Source organism: Glossina fuscipes, unplaced genomic scaffold, assembly GCF_014805625.2.
Source record: "Glossina fuscipes isolate IAEA_lab_2018 unplaced genomic scaffold, Yale_Gfus_2 121, whole genome shotgun sequence".
In the NCBI taxonomy this organism is placed as follows: domain Eukaryota; kingdom Metazoa; phylum Arthropoda; class Insecta; order Diptera; family Glossinidae; genus Glossina; species Glossina fuscipes.
In genome coordinates this window covers 8587271-8602925 of record NW_023998464.1, presented here as the reverse complement: position 1 = coordinate 8602925, position 15655 = coordinate 8587271, and the positions used below count along the sequence as shown (strand labels likewise).

The 15655-nt window shown below is 33.9% G+C and overlaps 1 protein-coding gene across 1 annotated transcript; it reads left to right on the top strand.

The window, feature by feature from the left end:
• The first annotated feature begins 649 nt into the window (after positions 1-649).
• Positions 650-13784, top strand: LOC119640587 (protein dimmed). Its single transcript, XM_038038737.1, has 6 exons — positions 650-673; positions 6475-7095; positions 7176-7468; positions 8160-8405; positions 12841-13162; positions 13223-13784. Exons 3-6 carry the CDS (start codon positions 7184-7186, stop codon positions 13501-13503), a joined length of 1134 nt encoding a protein of 377 aa, XP_037894665.1. The 5' UTR covers positions 650-673; positions 6475-7095; positions 7176-7183; the 3' UTR covers positions 13504-13784.
• Positions 13785-15655: the final 1871 nt, after the last annotated feature.

Sequence of the window (15655 nt, the reverse complement as noted above, 5' to 3'; positions counted from 1 at the left end):
CAATAAATTATTAAATTAAAAAAAAATCTCGCAGCGCATAGCTTTTAATTTCAATCCAAGTGAGACTAAAATTCTGGACATAAAGCATCAAAAGTCTCTTTAATTAAGTGACTTGGTTTCGTACTAGTGAAATAGAGACTAGAGGCTTGCTTTACTGTTATAATCGCGAAAGAAAAAAGCTCACAAGAACCTCCATAATTTCTTAATTAAGATGAGATTTTGAATTAAGGTTCTTAGTCACTTTTATCTCTGTGTTTTTGATGGCCCTATAGGCGAATATTAAAGCTATAAAAAATCTCTACAGAGAGCCAAGCTTTAATTTTTTTCATTCCATTGCAAATGTCTAGTATGAAAAAGCTTAAGCTTTATGCAAATCTACCTACAATGTCCAAAGAATATAAGTTTCGAAAAATTCTTAAAAATATTAGTTAATAAGCGACAAATTTCAGCAGATGCCGTGCTGAAATTTCGTAAGGAGGTTAGGATCGTTAACAAAGTTCAAGTTGAAAATGGATTGGTGCATTTGTACACTTATAATTAATGGTCAATTCTTCGAAATCTAACGAGAATTTCCTTTCCACAATCTGAATTGCATCCAAGTTTTCATTTCTTTAGAACAAATAAGGACTTTGTACCGTCTTTGCCTCTAACTCAATATGGGATTACTTTAAAGGTTTGTCAACTCTTTGAAAATATTGCAGAATAATATCCGTTATATGCCAGTTAAGAAATGAAGAAATCGTTTTAGTGTAGTTTGGAAGAGGCTTTAGCTTTTTAATTACGAAATTCAATTTACCAGCGAAAGGTGGGTGTATATCATTTTTTTATTTGTTTGCAAGATCCAGACGGTAACTTCGCCGTCACACAAATTATAGCCCGATCAGTATCAAATTCTGAATCGATATAAGCATGTCCCGCTGTCCACCTGTCCGTTGCAAATCTTTTCCTTGTGGCAAAAATTAAGATATCGGTATAAAATTTGTAAAAAATGGTGGTGACGTTGGTTCCTGTAAGGCAATTGACATTGGGAAATTGGAAAGTGGGCCAAATCGTTTACACGATTCGACCACAGCACCACGTAAATTGAGAATACTTCTATTTTCAAAGCAAAGAAATTAGCTTTTTTTGCTTGTTAATTATAAACTACGTTAGATAAAGCGATAAAAATTTCATATATTCTCTCGATGATTCCCATTATTATAAAGTATTGAAATTTGATTTTTTTTAATGCGAAGAAGAAAGCTTCAAAATATATTCTTAAACACTATTAAATTCTCTATCCGTTTACTTATGTCTGTTTTTCCGGCTGTCCGTCTGTCCATATTTTCACGTTTGTAATCCCTGAGGGCTGAACGCCGTCTGGCTTGAAACTGAGCGAACTTGCTGAATGGAGACACCTGTATTGTAACGTAAATGGTGAAAATCTGTGGTTATTTTGCTTTTGAAGCCTCCTTCTCATGACGTTGAAAGTTCTTCTGCGATAGAGTACAACGATTGGCCCCATTACTTGCTGTTGTTATTTCTAAGACCGCAAGTATGTGTATAGAAAAACGTCCATAAAGTGCCTATGTTCTTGATCAGCTTGAAATTATAATTCAGTGTGGAAGTGTTCTGGCGTCTTAATATTTTTCAAATTTATAAGAAGCGAATAATGGAGTGGAAGAATCGTCGATTATCGAATCGACCTAATGTAATTTTTATAAATTTTTTTTTTTTTTTTTGCGTTTACATTTAATACTTTTATTTTACATTTTATATTTTAAAATTTATATTTTATTGATATATAAATCAAAATAAATATATATTTGATATTTACATAAAAATATTTAAATCTTTTCTCTAAATCTCTCACAAAAATAAATATTAGTAAGGAAATCAGCGTACGTTCTTATCGAAGTTACGAAAAAACAACCTAAATCCTGGTCTCATTAATAACAAGAAAATTCGTTTGACTAATTTTAACTCGTTAAAAGTTTCTATATTACAAAACCATTCTAAATTTATTGACATATTTTTCTTCACGTTTCTTGAAATTGTTTGTAATAATAAAGGATCATTAAGTAAGACCTTGGGATTGTTTCAAAGAAGTATAAATCGGCCTTATGCTCTTACAACAAATCCTTAGATAATCATAATCAGAAAGTTTTATTTGAAGTAAAAGATGGTTCTTTTTTCATTAAGATCATGCCTTTGTGAATAGGGTCAGGTTACTTAATAAAATTTTCAAAATTTTCGTATTAATTTTGAGGGTATTAAGTTTGGAAAGAACAGTTACGTGAGGTAGATGTGACCAGTTTAACAATGGATCCCATTGTAATTAAGGATATTAGTACAAATACACAAGATGCTGATCTATGCTGATGAAAGTCCCAATAATATAGCACAATTTTCTAATACGCTGTGCTTTTAATAAGCTTCAATTTACAGTCCTCCCGTAACCTACTCCTGTTAAATATATGCTTTTGATTACCTTTTATGTATTACTTCTGTATGCGATCCAACTTGCTGGCTTGCAATGTTTACTATTTTTTTGAAGTGCAAAGTGTAATGTGTGGTTGGGATAAATGCTGCTTTACAAATCAAAAAGAACCCGTTTGTGTCAGCATAGTTAGAGCGCTTATTTTATCTAGAACATTTCATAAAAACATATATTTTAAGTTCGACTTCTATACCTTGGTATGGAATTAGTAGTTGGATTGCAGCTGACTTTTCGGAATTTTGTGACAAGCCTAGCCTTGGCTGATGTAGAGCCTTTCATTACTTACCAAAGTATGCTTAATGCGTTTTTACGGCAAATTATTGCTACCTACAGTTCCCTTGATAATTGATTTTGATCAAACGCTTTGCAAATGACACTTGTCACTAAAACGAATATTTCCTTATAATCAGTTGACGAATGAAGGCCCCGAATGGCATAACTTATGGAATGGGTACTTGATCGTTTACAAGGTCTCTTAGTTGTTAACAGAGTATTTTGATCGCAACGTTATGTCAGCGATTTTGGATGACAGGCTTCCGCTATGAAACATATTTTTTTAACGCCTGCTTATTTAATAATCGCAAGAATCAAAGCGCGTTTAACACATAAGCACAGCACATCGCGAAACTATTACTTAACGTTGTATTAACAATAGCAGCTTTTGTGACGCTTTCTTATGGTTTTACTTGCATAGTCTTGCTATCACAATGAAATCTCCTGCAGGGCTTTTTTTATACTAACGGTTTCGATTTTTTTAAATATTGTACTACTTCTAGCCATACTAGTGCTTAAGCGAATGAGGTTATAAGGTTACAATTTCTCCGCAAAGAAATTATACAATAGTACGCGTTACTTATCCACCTAGATATGCTTATACACTAACGGACAAATCGTATGCGGTAGTACGTGTTGGGAATATTGTATCGTGAAACAAATTTTTCTTATGAATTGTTCAAAATAGCCTTAAGGTCGGTTGAAAATTTCTTAGAAAAATAATAGAGAAAATTGATATTTTCCTACTGGTTATTAAAATAGGAGTTAAATAAGAAAACAAAATTAAATAGTTCCCATGACTTTTCACATCATTGCAAACACTTTGAAGGTATTTATGGAGCAACAACAAGCAAGATTTTAATGTTAAGCCAATAATTTTAAAACTCTAAACAGAGTTGAAATCATATTTTTGACTTTACCGTTAACGAGCGAGCGCATTTTGTAAAGTAAAGACCAGTAGGTGGACAGAATTCTTAAGAAATTAAGTGCTTTATTTCCAGAGCGAGAAAAGGTGCGTAATTAGTATCGCTTTGTTGGATCTTATGAAAGCTTATAGTAATAACAGGTAGTGTATAAAAAGACAAGCCCATACAAAGAAATACCAAAGTGAAAATTTCAGAAAAATGAAGCCCGAACCTAACAGATTTCCTAAAATATCACACGTATGGCGGCATTCGTTCGTTAAGGGTTAAGAATCGATTAGTGTTGAATTTTCTTTGTATTAGAACGATAAGTGAACAGAACAGATGGAGGATTATGGAATGACAAAGCTGAATAGAGTTGCAGTTTTATTACAACAAAAATTACTGATTACATCTGAAATCTTGTTACTATATTTATAATGGAATAGAATTAAAATTATTATAATATCATTATTAAAAAAATAGCCGATAATACTTAAATTATTATTTTTAAAACAATAACGAATATATTTTAAATTTTATTTTTAGTCGAATAGAATCACTTTTTTATCATTATATGTTAACTGAGGAATTATGTTATTTTATTATAATAATAGCAAAATTGTGGTGAATTTTTATCATGAGAGTAATAATTGAGCGGAGTTCAAATTCTCTTATTGGCAGAAGTGAAGTTCGATCGTTGGGATAAAAATGTCGTAGACTTGAAATTCTATTGTAATAGTAACGGCCAAACAGAATTTTTTTATTGGGAACATAGGTTTGAAGGAAACTTTTAATATAGAATAAATAAAAGGTAAACAAATTTAAGAAATATAATGATTTTCGGAAGAAAATTCGAAAAAACGATCGATCCTTATTTTTGCTTCGTCATATTCCGTAAAACAAAAGAAATTGGCTATTAAAACTTTCGTCGTCTTTGCTGATTTGTTTCAAATACTTAGCTCTCTGAATGTTCCCATCCAATAGGAAACTTATGTGTTATGTGCTGAATTCGTTTTAGCCACCACTCTCAGCTTGTCCTCAAATTTATGAAGAGAAGTAAGTACACAACTTAAAAAATTGCATTTACTGTTAACAATAAACACTTGTAAGAGGTCTAAATATGTTATGATGTGTTGGTGAACTTTTCATTTACGAGAGCGTCGGGAGGCAAAAAGGAAAAGAAGAGAGTTAACTTCAAATTAACACCGTTCAAAAACATTTTAAGTATAATTGTAAAGCGATTAAGTTAACGGTCACATATATACAGTGGTACGAAAATGTCTATCAGCAATTAATGTTTTGCTTTGCTAACGTTAATATCATTAGAAATCACTTCCAATTTTATAGCAATATCAGCTATTAAATTAATGACCGGAGCAATACTTCATTTCAATACATTTACACATGCAAACAGTAGCTCGAAAGTATCTTCCATTATTAGATGGAAATGACTTCATTGCAAAACGCGCTACTATACGAACTTTTTGAATTACTCTACATATCTGTATGCGTATATACAATAGGTCGAGAAAGTCTTAACACAGTGGCTGTTATGCGATAAACTTAATAAGATGCATAAAAATATCGTTACTTTAAGAAATTGCGTTACTTCATTTACTTGCTTTTGACAAGCTGTGACTTCACCATGTGAAAGTGATCTCTTTAAACTGTATGCAAGAAGAAAATAATTTTGAAGAGATTTTAAATAAGTTCAATTCTGTGTCCAAAACGCGACGAATGCGATAAGCATTGCATTGCCTGTTAAAAAAGCGGGTGACGTTAGTTAATAATTGGATACGACATCGGAAGAACAAAAGGTGATCAGGAAAATGATAGAGCTGATTATGCTTGACAACTCAGTTTAGGGGAATTAGCTGATTATGATTTGGTATGCATTACTCCAACACGACTGCTTTAATCAACGCCGTTCCCTCGTGTTCTAATAACATATGGCAATTCAATGCGTTCTTTGAAGCTACCGATGAAACCACCCACATTTTTATTACCGTCATCACTATGATGGGTCGGCTTAGGGAGTTTACTTCTAAAGTTCGGACTTCGTTATTTGCAATCGGACCGCAAGTGACACATGCTATCATCTCTAGCAAAAAGCCATGTTGTTTTTAAATCACGCTTAACCTCAAACGGCGCTTTCTCAGATCTCATCTCTGTTTACGAGTTACAGCAGCATTCGTGGCATTTTTCTTCGGGTTTTCAAGTCAAAAGAAAAATCTAAATAACGCGTGTTGATTACTCAACATTCGCCTCAAAATGGTTACGGCAACTGTTCTCGGTCCAAAACAAAATTTTCTCAATTGTTTACTAATTTTAAACGAAGTCTTACTGACATCGACGTTTTTTAACGTAATTTGTGCTCAATAGAGATAATATTAAGAAAATATCACGAAAATTAGTTTCGATGAACGGAAAGTGAAATACCGAACATATATGATGTCCTAAACATATTGAAACGTAACAATTCCTTTTTATTTATTTATTTATTTTTTTTGAATTCCTTAGAGTATGTTCGTTTCCTTTTTATTTTCAAAATTACAATTTATTTGCATAAAATCATTTACAGGAACTTTTTTTATGAGAACATCTAATTTCAAATAAATTATTTTTTTTGGCTTTGACTTTGATTCGAATATTAGGACTAGAGTTTTTTCTGCTTTGATTAAAAACTTTTTTGAGCAAGTAAATTGGAACCTTTTGAAACAAGTAAATTAAAACAAGTAAAGAATACTATTATTAATATTTATTAATTTTCTTACCCGCTGGATTTCAACCAACACGCCTATTCACCATATTACGCAGATGTGGCCTTCAGAAACTATTGCTCGGTTAGAAATTTCAAAAGGATGCTCCGAAGAAAAATGTTTCATCAAATAATGAAGATCTTGACGAATCGTTACATGAACGACATGGGATTGTTAAAATAGGCTTAAAATGATTGACTCTGAAGGAATGAATAAAAATGTTTTGTTCTGATTTAGTTCCGGAAAGGATTGACCGACGGGTGAGCGTACCTATGTTCTTACAATGAGAACTCAAAGTTAAACTAAGATATTTATCCTTCGATGATATCGCTTACATTGCAGCGTAAAGAGTGATAATTGACTTAGAATAGACTAAAGTTGCTGTGGTAGTAGTAGTAGGATGACTGGTCTCATATAGTACTGACTGTTTTCAGCAAACGCTCGCTGGTAAAAACCAAGACTCCATTAAGTTTGGAAAAGTCATTCCAAGCATTTTGTCATCATATTTTGACCGTATTTCTGATAGATAGTAAATTGTACTATACGAACGACATATAATATATTTTTCTAATAATCATAAAGTCAATGTAAAAGAAGCCAATCTTGGGATAAATTCAGCATTCCCACACATAATATATCTACATATGTGGTTATATCGGTTTCCAAGTATCCCTTATAGGTAAGCATATTATAAAACAAGAAAACATAAATTTTTAAAAATAAATTGTTTTGTTTTGTTTCCTATACAATGCATGCAAGCATTTAAAATGAACTACGAACTGATGTGCAAACTGAATGTTCATGACAGTCAAGGAATCGAAATAATGGGCTCACATGATTTTACCCAATTACAACATCAGCCACAACAAATGCTTAGTTATAACATACCAGAAGCGGTAGCAACAACAGTAACAACGACAACTGCATCAATACCGGTGACATCATTGACAACGGCACCGCAACAACAACAGCAACAAACAAGCCAGCATTCACCAGATAACATTAGATCTTCAAGACCAATAAGAAGAGCAAGTCGAAGAACATCGTCACAGGTACGAGCTAAAGTATACATGGTATGTGTACATATATGTGTGCGTACTTATTATCCAAGCGTAAACTTCGTCTAAGAGGAAAGCATATTAATACAATTACATGACGAATAGTCCCAACATGTAGTATACGCAATATATAGTAACTCCGGGGGAAATGTGTAGGTTAAGTTATTTATGGATCACCAGAAGAAACGCCGTGATAATTCGTCAAGAGATATTAATAATCAACAGCAAGATATGTATTGCACAAGATCTCTTTGAATCCCTGAATGCATGAATAAATGAACCAATATTTAGCGAAATTATAGCGTCGTGCTTGGCTAAAATGGATTCATTCACATACAATATAATTGTCGTTCCGCCTGTTTTCTTCAAAAACTTTTCCAATATAATCAGAATTATATATGCTCTTGGTCCGTACATATTAACAACCCCAATAACTAAAAATTGAGACGACCTTGAAAAAACTAAAGTTTTCAATGCAGTTTTATCGACGTGCTATGCCAATGCTAAACGCTCAAGCTAAAATTGAATTAGAACGACTTCCCCTACACGTCGCACTTAACAATCGCTTGAATATTATTACAGTTTTTTTATTTATTGCTTTTACATATTTTCAATTCTTTCTTATGCAAGAAAATTTACATGGAATATGTGCGTTCTACATACGTATGCTTCATGTGTTTTCCAGTTAAGCAATAATTATGACATGGAAATGACAGATTCAAGTTCGCAAAGCGATGATACAAGTGGGGGCGGTGGCAGTAGTAATGGCGGCAGTGCACGACCTTCAAGTCGTGGCAGAAACTCTTCTTCAGGAACAAGCCAAAATCGTCGCCGTAAGGGAACGCTAAATGCAAAGGAACGTAATTTACGTCGTCTGGAATCAAATGAACGAGAACGCATGCGTATGCATAGCTTGAATGACGCTTTCCAGGTAAATTGCAAACTATTGAGATTACGTAACAAATCCTTAAGAAAAATTTATGCAAGCGTATAAAAAGGCGAATAATCCATAGACTTTACGTAAACGTGACTATCGAGGAGAGATCGTGATAATATGTTGCATTGAAGACATAAAGATAAAAGATTGTCTGCTTTTTTTAAAGGTATTAGAAAGGAATTAATCATACTTTAGAGGTTTCTTTTTCCGGTAAAAACTTTAAGACCGTTGGAAAATTTTGCGCGCTATGAAATGTTGTGAAGTTAAGCTTAAACTGCATTTTTCAGCTTATAAAAAAAGAAGCAGCCAGTGGTTTTCGAACAAGTTAAAATGTTTTGTTAAGTCGATAACGGTAAACAAATTCATTTAATTTCCCAATAATTATAAGATGTTAAGATTGCAAGTTAATTTAAATACGACATAGGTAAATCGCGCGCATGAACCATCGTCGGTTTGGTAGAATGTAAAGAATCCGATATTAACATTAAGTAATTGATATCATTTATATTTTTGCAAAGGATCCTGAAAAGATTGAAATGTTCGCAATTAAATCTGCATTGACCGAGCTTTATGAAGATAAAATTCCTAGAGAAACTATTCGGGACATTAAAGTTTATCCTACCAAATAATGCTGGCGAATGGCCGGTAGTAGCCATTATTAACTTAATTAAAAAGGAAACACCAAGAATAAATTTACGTTTCTCAAGAGATGGTTTTCGTAGGGAGGTAAAGAGACAAGCGGGTCCTAACACAAGTTGCGAAGAGCAAAAGCGTTGCTTTATACACAGCACCTATTTGTCTGACTAAGCCCATATATAGCCCTTTCGTAATGTAAGGATCGTTAATCTCTTTGGACCACCGTTTAATGAAACCTAACGCGAATCTAGCAAATTAAAACGTAATCTTTGAGAGATTCGTAACAGTTAATCTTTCTTTCAGAACGTCACGCTAAAATGGAAAAATATAAGATTTGATAGCGAAAGCTAAAAAAGGAAACCTGACTAACAGTTCGTTTAAACGGTTTAGGTAACATATATAACTTAGCAACGCGTCTATAATTCTCGACGAGATGTCTGTTTGCACATTTGTGAACTGGAATAAGGATGCTACTTTTCCAACACAAGGGGGCATCGCCTGATTTTCGGGGGCGAATTCAAAATCTTTGAGATAACACCACATACCTCTTCAGAGTACAATTTGACTATACATGATGGGACTCCATCAGACTCGTACAATTATATTTTAGAGACTTCAAACTTTGGTAAAACGTCATTTTCGGAGATGATCGAGTTGGGAATCAAAACCGGGTTTGTGATTTGGTAGGGGTAATTATCAATTAAATTGGAATCAGCCGTTCCAAATTTTCGTCGGAATTATTCAGCAAAGCAATTTGAGGTTTCAATATGACCAAAGGAGTCGGAACCATTCAAAGGTTCATTAGAAGGACATATGGAGATTCCTTTTTTGAAGTTGACAAACTTATAAAGATATTTAGGATTAATAAGTAGTGAGGATTTTATCAACTGAAAGTGTCTGTAATAATTTTGGTGGTTCAGGTAATTAAATCTATGCCTTGCAGGAGAGGGCCGAAATAATCGTCCCCCCAGCCACTTTTCATATACTATTTGTAAAGTTTATTTTTGCGATTTTTAAAGTGTTTAACTACTTTGATAAACCTACTTCGAAGGGTCGGTTGTCTGCTCGGAACGGACGTAGAAATATCTAGGTTTAATATATTATGAAACGATGACATTAGAAAAATCGAGCATAATGTGGGAAATATGAGATGTAAGCAGTAAAATATTGGCTTTATTGAAATCATATTGTTTATTTGAGCAAGTCAGATCTGACATGTTAGAGTGGTTCAACGGGCATATCCTACCTAAAATGAAAGAATATGCGAATTGCTGGATGATACGGACCTTCAGGTAAATTATAAGGTGGACAGCAATTTGCAACTACCTCCCGGAAATTGGCAAAGCAAAGATTTTTAGCCTGAGGTCACAATTGGGAATACGGTTGTATTGAAGTAAATTTCGATCAAAGAATTCATTGAAAAACAAAATAGCTCTATCAAATGTTGAAACGGAAACCGTACAGCTTGAATTATCATTGTAACACCAGGTGACTTGTAGCAAATTGAAGTACCTCAACACTATGATCCCGTCATAACTTTCGATTTTTCGGCCACATTTCGGAATATAGAAACAGGTTACATGTAACTTCCTACTACCAATTTTCGCCCGAATGGCAATAAATTCAACGTCGAGAGGAATAGGACAATGAAACGAATGGGATAGAAAAACAGCTGATATGGCTATTAAAACACCACTACCAGCGCGATTTAATCGATCTTTTTGAAAGAATTGTGAAAAAGGTCCGACAAATGCAGATCAATCTTTAAACAGTAAAAAGCAAACACGAAAACTCCGTACTCCCTGAATTTAGGTAAATAGAAAGAATTTTTGAGTTGGGCCCCTAACATTTTGGTAAATGATAGGTTACTGGACCTGAGAACACACTTCTTTTTTTCTTCTTCGTGTGAAAGAACTACCTAATGCGTATTTCAATTTCATTTATTCACGAAGAATAAAGTTCGCTATTAAAGATCCAAGCGATCACATTGATTTATTTAACAAAATTTCCATGTTCTTATTCGTAATTAAAGCCTTCAAAGACAAGATAGCCCTAGGTTGAGATGGAGCCAATTTGGAAATATTAACACGCTTCAAATTGACGGATGGCAGTTTTGCGGCAAGTAACTCAGAGGTGTCCGGCACCAGTCTTCACACGAATACTCCCTTTCGAGGAAACGTCATTCATTTAGTGAACTTTAAGTTGACGATAAAATAAAGGGAGTGACTTTTGGTTGTGCTACTTGTGCAACCTGTTTAACTTGTTACACTCGAACAGGCGGGAGGATAGGATGTCATAAAATCTTAAACCAGTTTAAAAAAAGGGGGATTTATCTTAAAAGCTTCTGAGTAATGCATGCATCCGCAAACTTAATAGACCCTGCACTACAGGTGGAGAGATTTTAGCGAAATATAAAGCAATGCATTATCAAGGTTATTGTTATGGAAGACTTACAAATGTGCTTAACGCATATGTAGGCCAAGTTGCATTCAAATTTGATTCTCAACGTGTACATCACCTAAAAAAAGAATTTGTGAATTGAAAAAGCTAGGAAAAAAGTGATCTTTTTGAATTTGTGGCTTAGTGCTCATAAACAAGAACAGGTATAATGACAAACATCTTCGCCCATGTTTTGTAAATGATCCTACGGTTTGAAGATAAGGGCGGTGAGAGTTAAAAATACGGCTGCGATCGAATATAATTTCTTTCCTTGCTTTCCTTACAGTTTTTTTTTTTGCTTTTTCTTTGCAAAAGCATACAGACAAGGCGCTCGGACGAATCGTACGTACGTGCACGCCACTGTTTAAGAGAACTAAGGCAACATCCCTTATATCCGACTTTTTGTACTGTGAATATTTCTAATTGTCATTTTACATTTTCGAGGGATTTTCCACGTACCATAATCTTAAGTAGACAATGCGTAAATAATCCTCACGTAACATTTATATCTTAATCTAAATCTTATGATCTGAGCTGAGCTTCCTAATAAATGATAAGAAATAATTAAAACAAAATATGTGGCTTAAAATCATGTCAGTGGAAACCGGGCTTCGGTTATAAGACTGACACGCGAACAGTTAACAAGTTAGCTTATACCTCCATTATTTTGAGATAGTTGCTATTAATAATAATTCTTAAGCTGAGTATAATTCTCTCTTCTTTTTGTCACTCTTCTTATATCCTTTACCATAAATGATGTTGGTTAAGTCTATGCGGATGTACGTTACATGCAGAACTTAAGACCAGATTCATTTTATGACCAGACCGTTATGTCGACCTCCCCCCATATAACGTCTTGTCTTGTGGTTGTCGAAGCCTAATGGATGTGAACCCATTCACTAGTACAAATTCAACTCTATCGCACTGAGATTTGAATCCGCGAACAATGACTTTGTGATCACGATTCTATGTAGTTCGCTACTCACGTGGATAGGGCCTATCATGAAAAGTAAGGAAGTAGCCGAAAATAAAATTAAAACCTTTAACAAGCAAACTAAGTTTGCTAAACATGGAGCACATCAATTGACGCTTTGAAGATTCTTCCATAGAAGAGTTTTCATGAGAAATATACGTTTGCATAAACATAATATAGAATTTTTGATGTAGTATCACGAAAATTAATGAATGACTATGTTAGGCGAAGTCGTGTAGGATACCTAGTAGTCGGCCTTGCCTGACGATAATGTTGTTAATTGCTTTTTTTAACGGTACAACGTTCTGTTCTTAACGCTTTAAAGTTCAGTGAATTGCAGATAATTTTCTTTTATTTATTTTTTTTTTTTTTGTTTCCAAGTCATTACGTGAAGTTATACCACATGTGGAAATGGAGAGAAGACTGTCGAAAATTGAAACTTTAACTTTGGCTAAAAATTACATAATTAACTTGACGCATATAATACTTGCAAAACGTAACGAAGAATCCGCCCTAGATTTGAATGGTATAATATTGAACGGAGAAGCTAACGCCTTGGAAAATTCGGCTGAGACAGAAGCAAATGTCATGCAACTTAGTACAGCTGCAACGGTAAATGGTGCAATGGTAGCGTGCTACGACGATGGTCTTATCAATGGAAATAGTAGCAGCTATAATTGCAGTCTTTTAGCAGAGCACTCAAATCATCCACAGCAACAACAACAGCAGGCACAACAACCACCACCACCACCACCACCACCACAACAACAACAACAACCACAACAATCCACAATAACAACAGCTACAACTACAATACAAATACAAAATCAAACTTTATCGCATCATGTACATCACGCGCAAACCCAACCTTTGATGATGACAAATCACGATCAGCAAATATTTATGCAGCAGCAACAGCATCAACAACACCAACAACAAACTGCAATCATTATCAATGGCGGTGGCAATTATGGCGGTACGGGTAACAGCGAAAACGCTAACAATCACAATAACTTCGATGAACCTTTCAGAGAGTTTTTGTAAAAAAGTTCGAAGCAATATCGACGTCGCGAAAATCACCCCAGCGAAGATTAATAGGAAGAAATATACACTTAAATACCGAGACAGATGTCAAGTACCAAGATGGGTTTAAAAAAAAAAATTATAAAGAGGTTAATTAGAAAAGCTAATAAAGAGCAAAAGTAGAAAATTTTAGGATTGTTAAAAAATGTGCAACATTTCAAAAGTTAAGAAATCGCTATTATTGCTGATAATTGAAAAAATTACTAAAATCGCAAAAGTATTTAAACACTTTTAGTTGTCTATTATTATATAATTGTATGTCGACACAGATGCACACTCCCAAATATATGACCAACACTTTCCAAAGCCATAATATACCCATAAGTACACCAATGAAATGATTTTCAACTAGTTTATAAAAAAATCACCTACAAAAGAACATTTTTAAGCATTAATCTCTTTCTTGAACAAACGTTATTAGTAGAAATTTACAAATAAAGAAATATCGAAAGTAAACAAAAACACTTGAAACTGCTACGGTCATGAGATCGATTTTTCCGCCACTTTCTTTCAATATCTTTCTTCGAAGTCTATTTTATATTGTACGGATATGTTTGCATTTGATTGACTTGAAAACGATTGGTACATGTGCTGCATTAAATAAGTAAAATGATAAAAATTTGCACTTTGTTCGCCTCAAAGGGACTTATGCCGCTTCAAAGAAAGCGGGTTATGTGTCACGCACTTTAATCGATTGATGACGATTGTAGATGATAGCATGAATTTATCTATTACATAACTGGACATATAACCTGCATCCCACCTGCTTGTAGATGATCAACTTTTATCTTTGCATCATGTATTCGCATTGACGAGCGAAACAATGTTGATTAGAAAAATACAATAGCATGATGATGATTTTGTTTCAGCAAAGCACGCTGCACGCGTGTGGGCTATTTTTAGCCTCTAAAGTACGATATGAACACATGTACAGGGCATTGGATTGCAACCGATTGATCGGAGTGATATACGGTGATAAATTTTTTGGGCCTCTTTTTTGATTTGTTTCATTTGGAAATATTTTTTAATATTATACTTTTGTAAAAGTGTACGATTTTCACTTTATTTTTCCAAAATAAACGTAAAATATAAGAGATGACTAGAAGGCTGTATTGCTTAGTACTCAATGTTAAAGGTAATGGAAAGAATTGAGAAGAGAAAGGAGAAAGGAGTAAAAAAACCAGTCATTGTGAACATGAGTAAAACACTTGCAATATTAATATTAAGCAACAATAAGGGGAATAACGTGAAGATTTCAATTCAAGTCAGGCCTCTCGAGTCAAGCTGCCCGAGTACTGTCAAATTAGCCACACAAGGATTGAGTGGCATGGGACAACGGTCCCGAAATTTTATGTTTGTGTTTGTTGTGGGCACCGTTAAGTGTATGGGTTCTCGTAAATATGAAAAATGTCAGAGTCACCTTTAAAGCGTTATTTAATTCTCTGCAATTTGTTGATGTGACATTAAAATGTGGCGTAAGTAAAACAATTTATAAAATAATCTTAATTTTATTCTGATTTTCTATGTAATCCAAGCTAAAAAATGTGGTTTTTTAATATAGGATTCTATGGATACTATTGGACTTTGGGTTCATTGAAAATAAGCTATATGTAAAATAATGGCCAAAAAGCTAATCTAATAATCTGTGACCATTGAATTTTATCATTGGTTTCCCGAAAGTTTCCACATGGCAAGAGACAGGAATTTTTTTCTCACGAAAAGGATGGCCTGAAATACCATTTAGCTTGATCGTTCGCGTTTGACAACATACAAAGAATGATATTGAAACTTGAAAATCCAATTTAAAGCTCGAGCTCACTGAGGCGTCGCTGGGTGAACTGCCTTCGTTATTCATGGCGATCAGAAAGACACATTTACATTGCGAAATCCCCGTTGCATATTTCTATGATTGCGAAATTTCATATGCCTCTTGCATCAAACATTGAGAAAAGAATGACAAATTAAGGAAATTAAGCAATCTAAGCAAGTGTTTTTCATCAATTTAGGTCCGCCGATTATACTTGAAAATAAAGGTGACAAAGGCTTCATAATGTACTGAATAGCTAAACAAGCAAGAAAGAAAAACCGATGTAACCGACCGAAAAGGATGTAT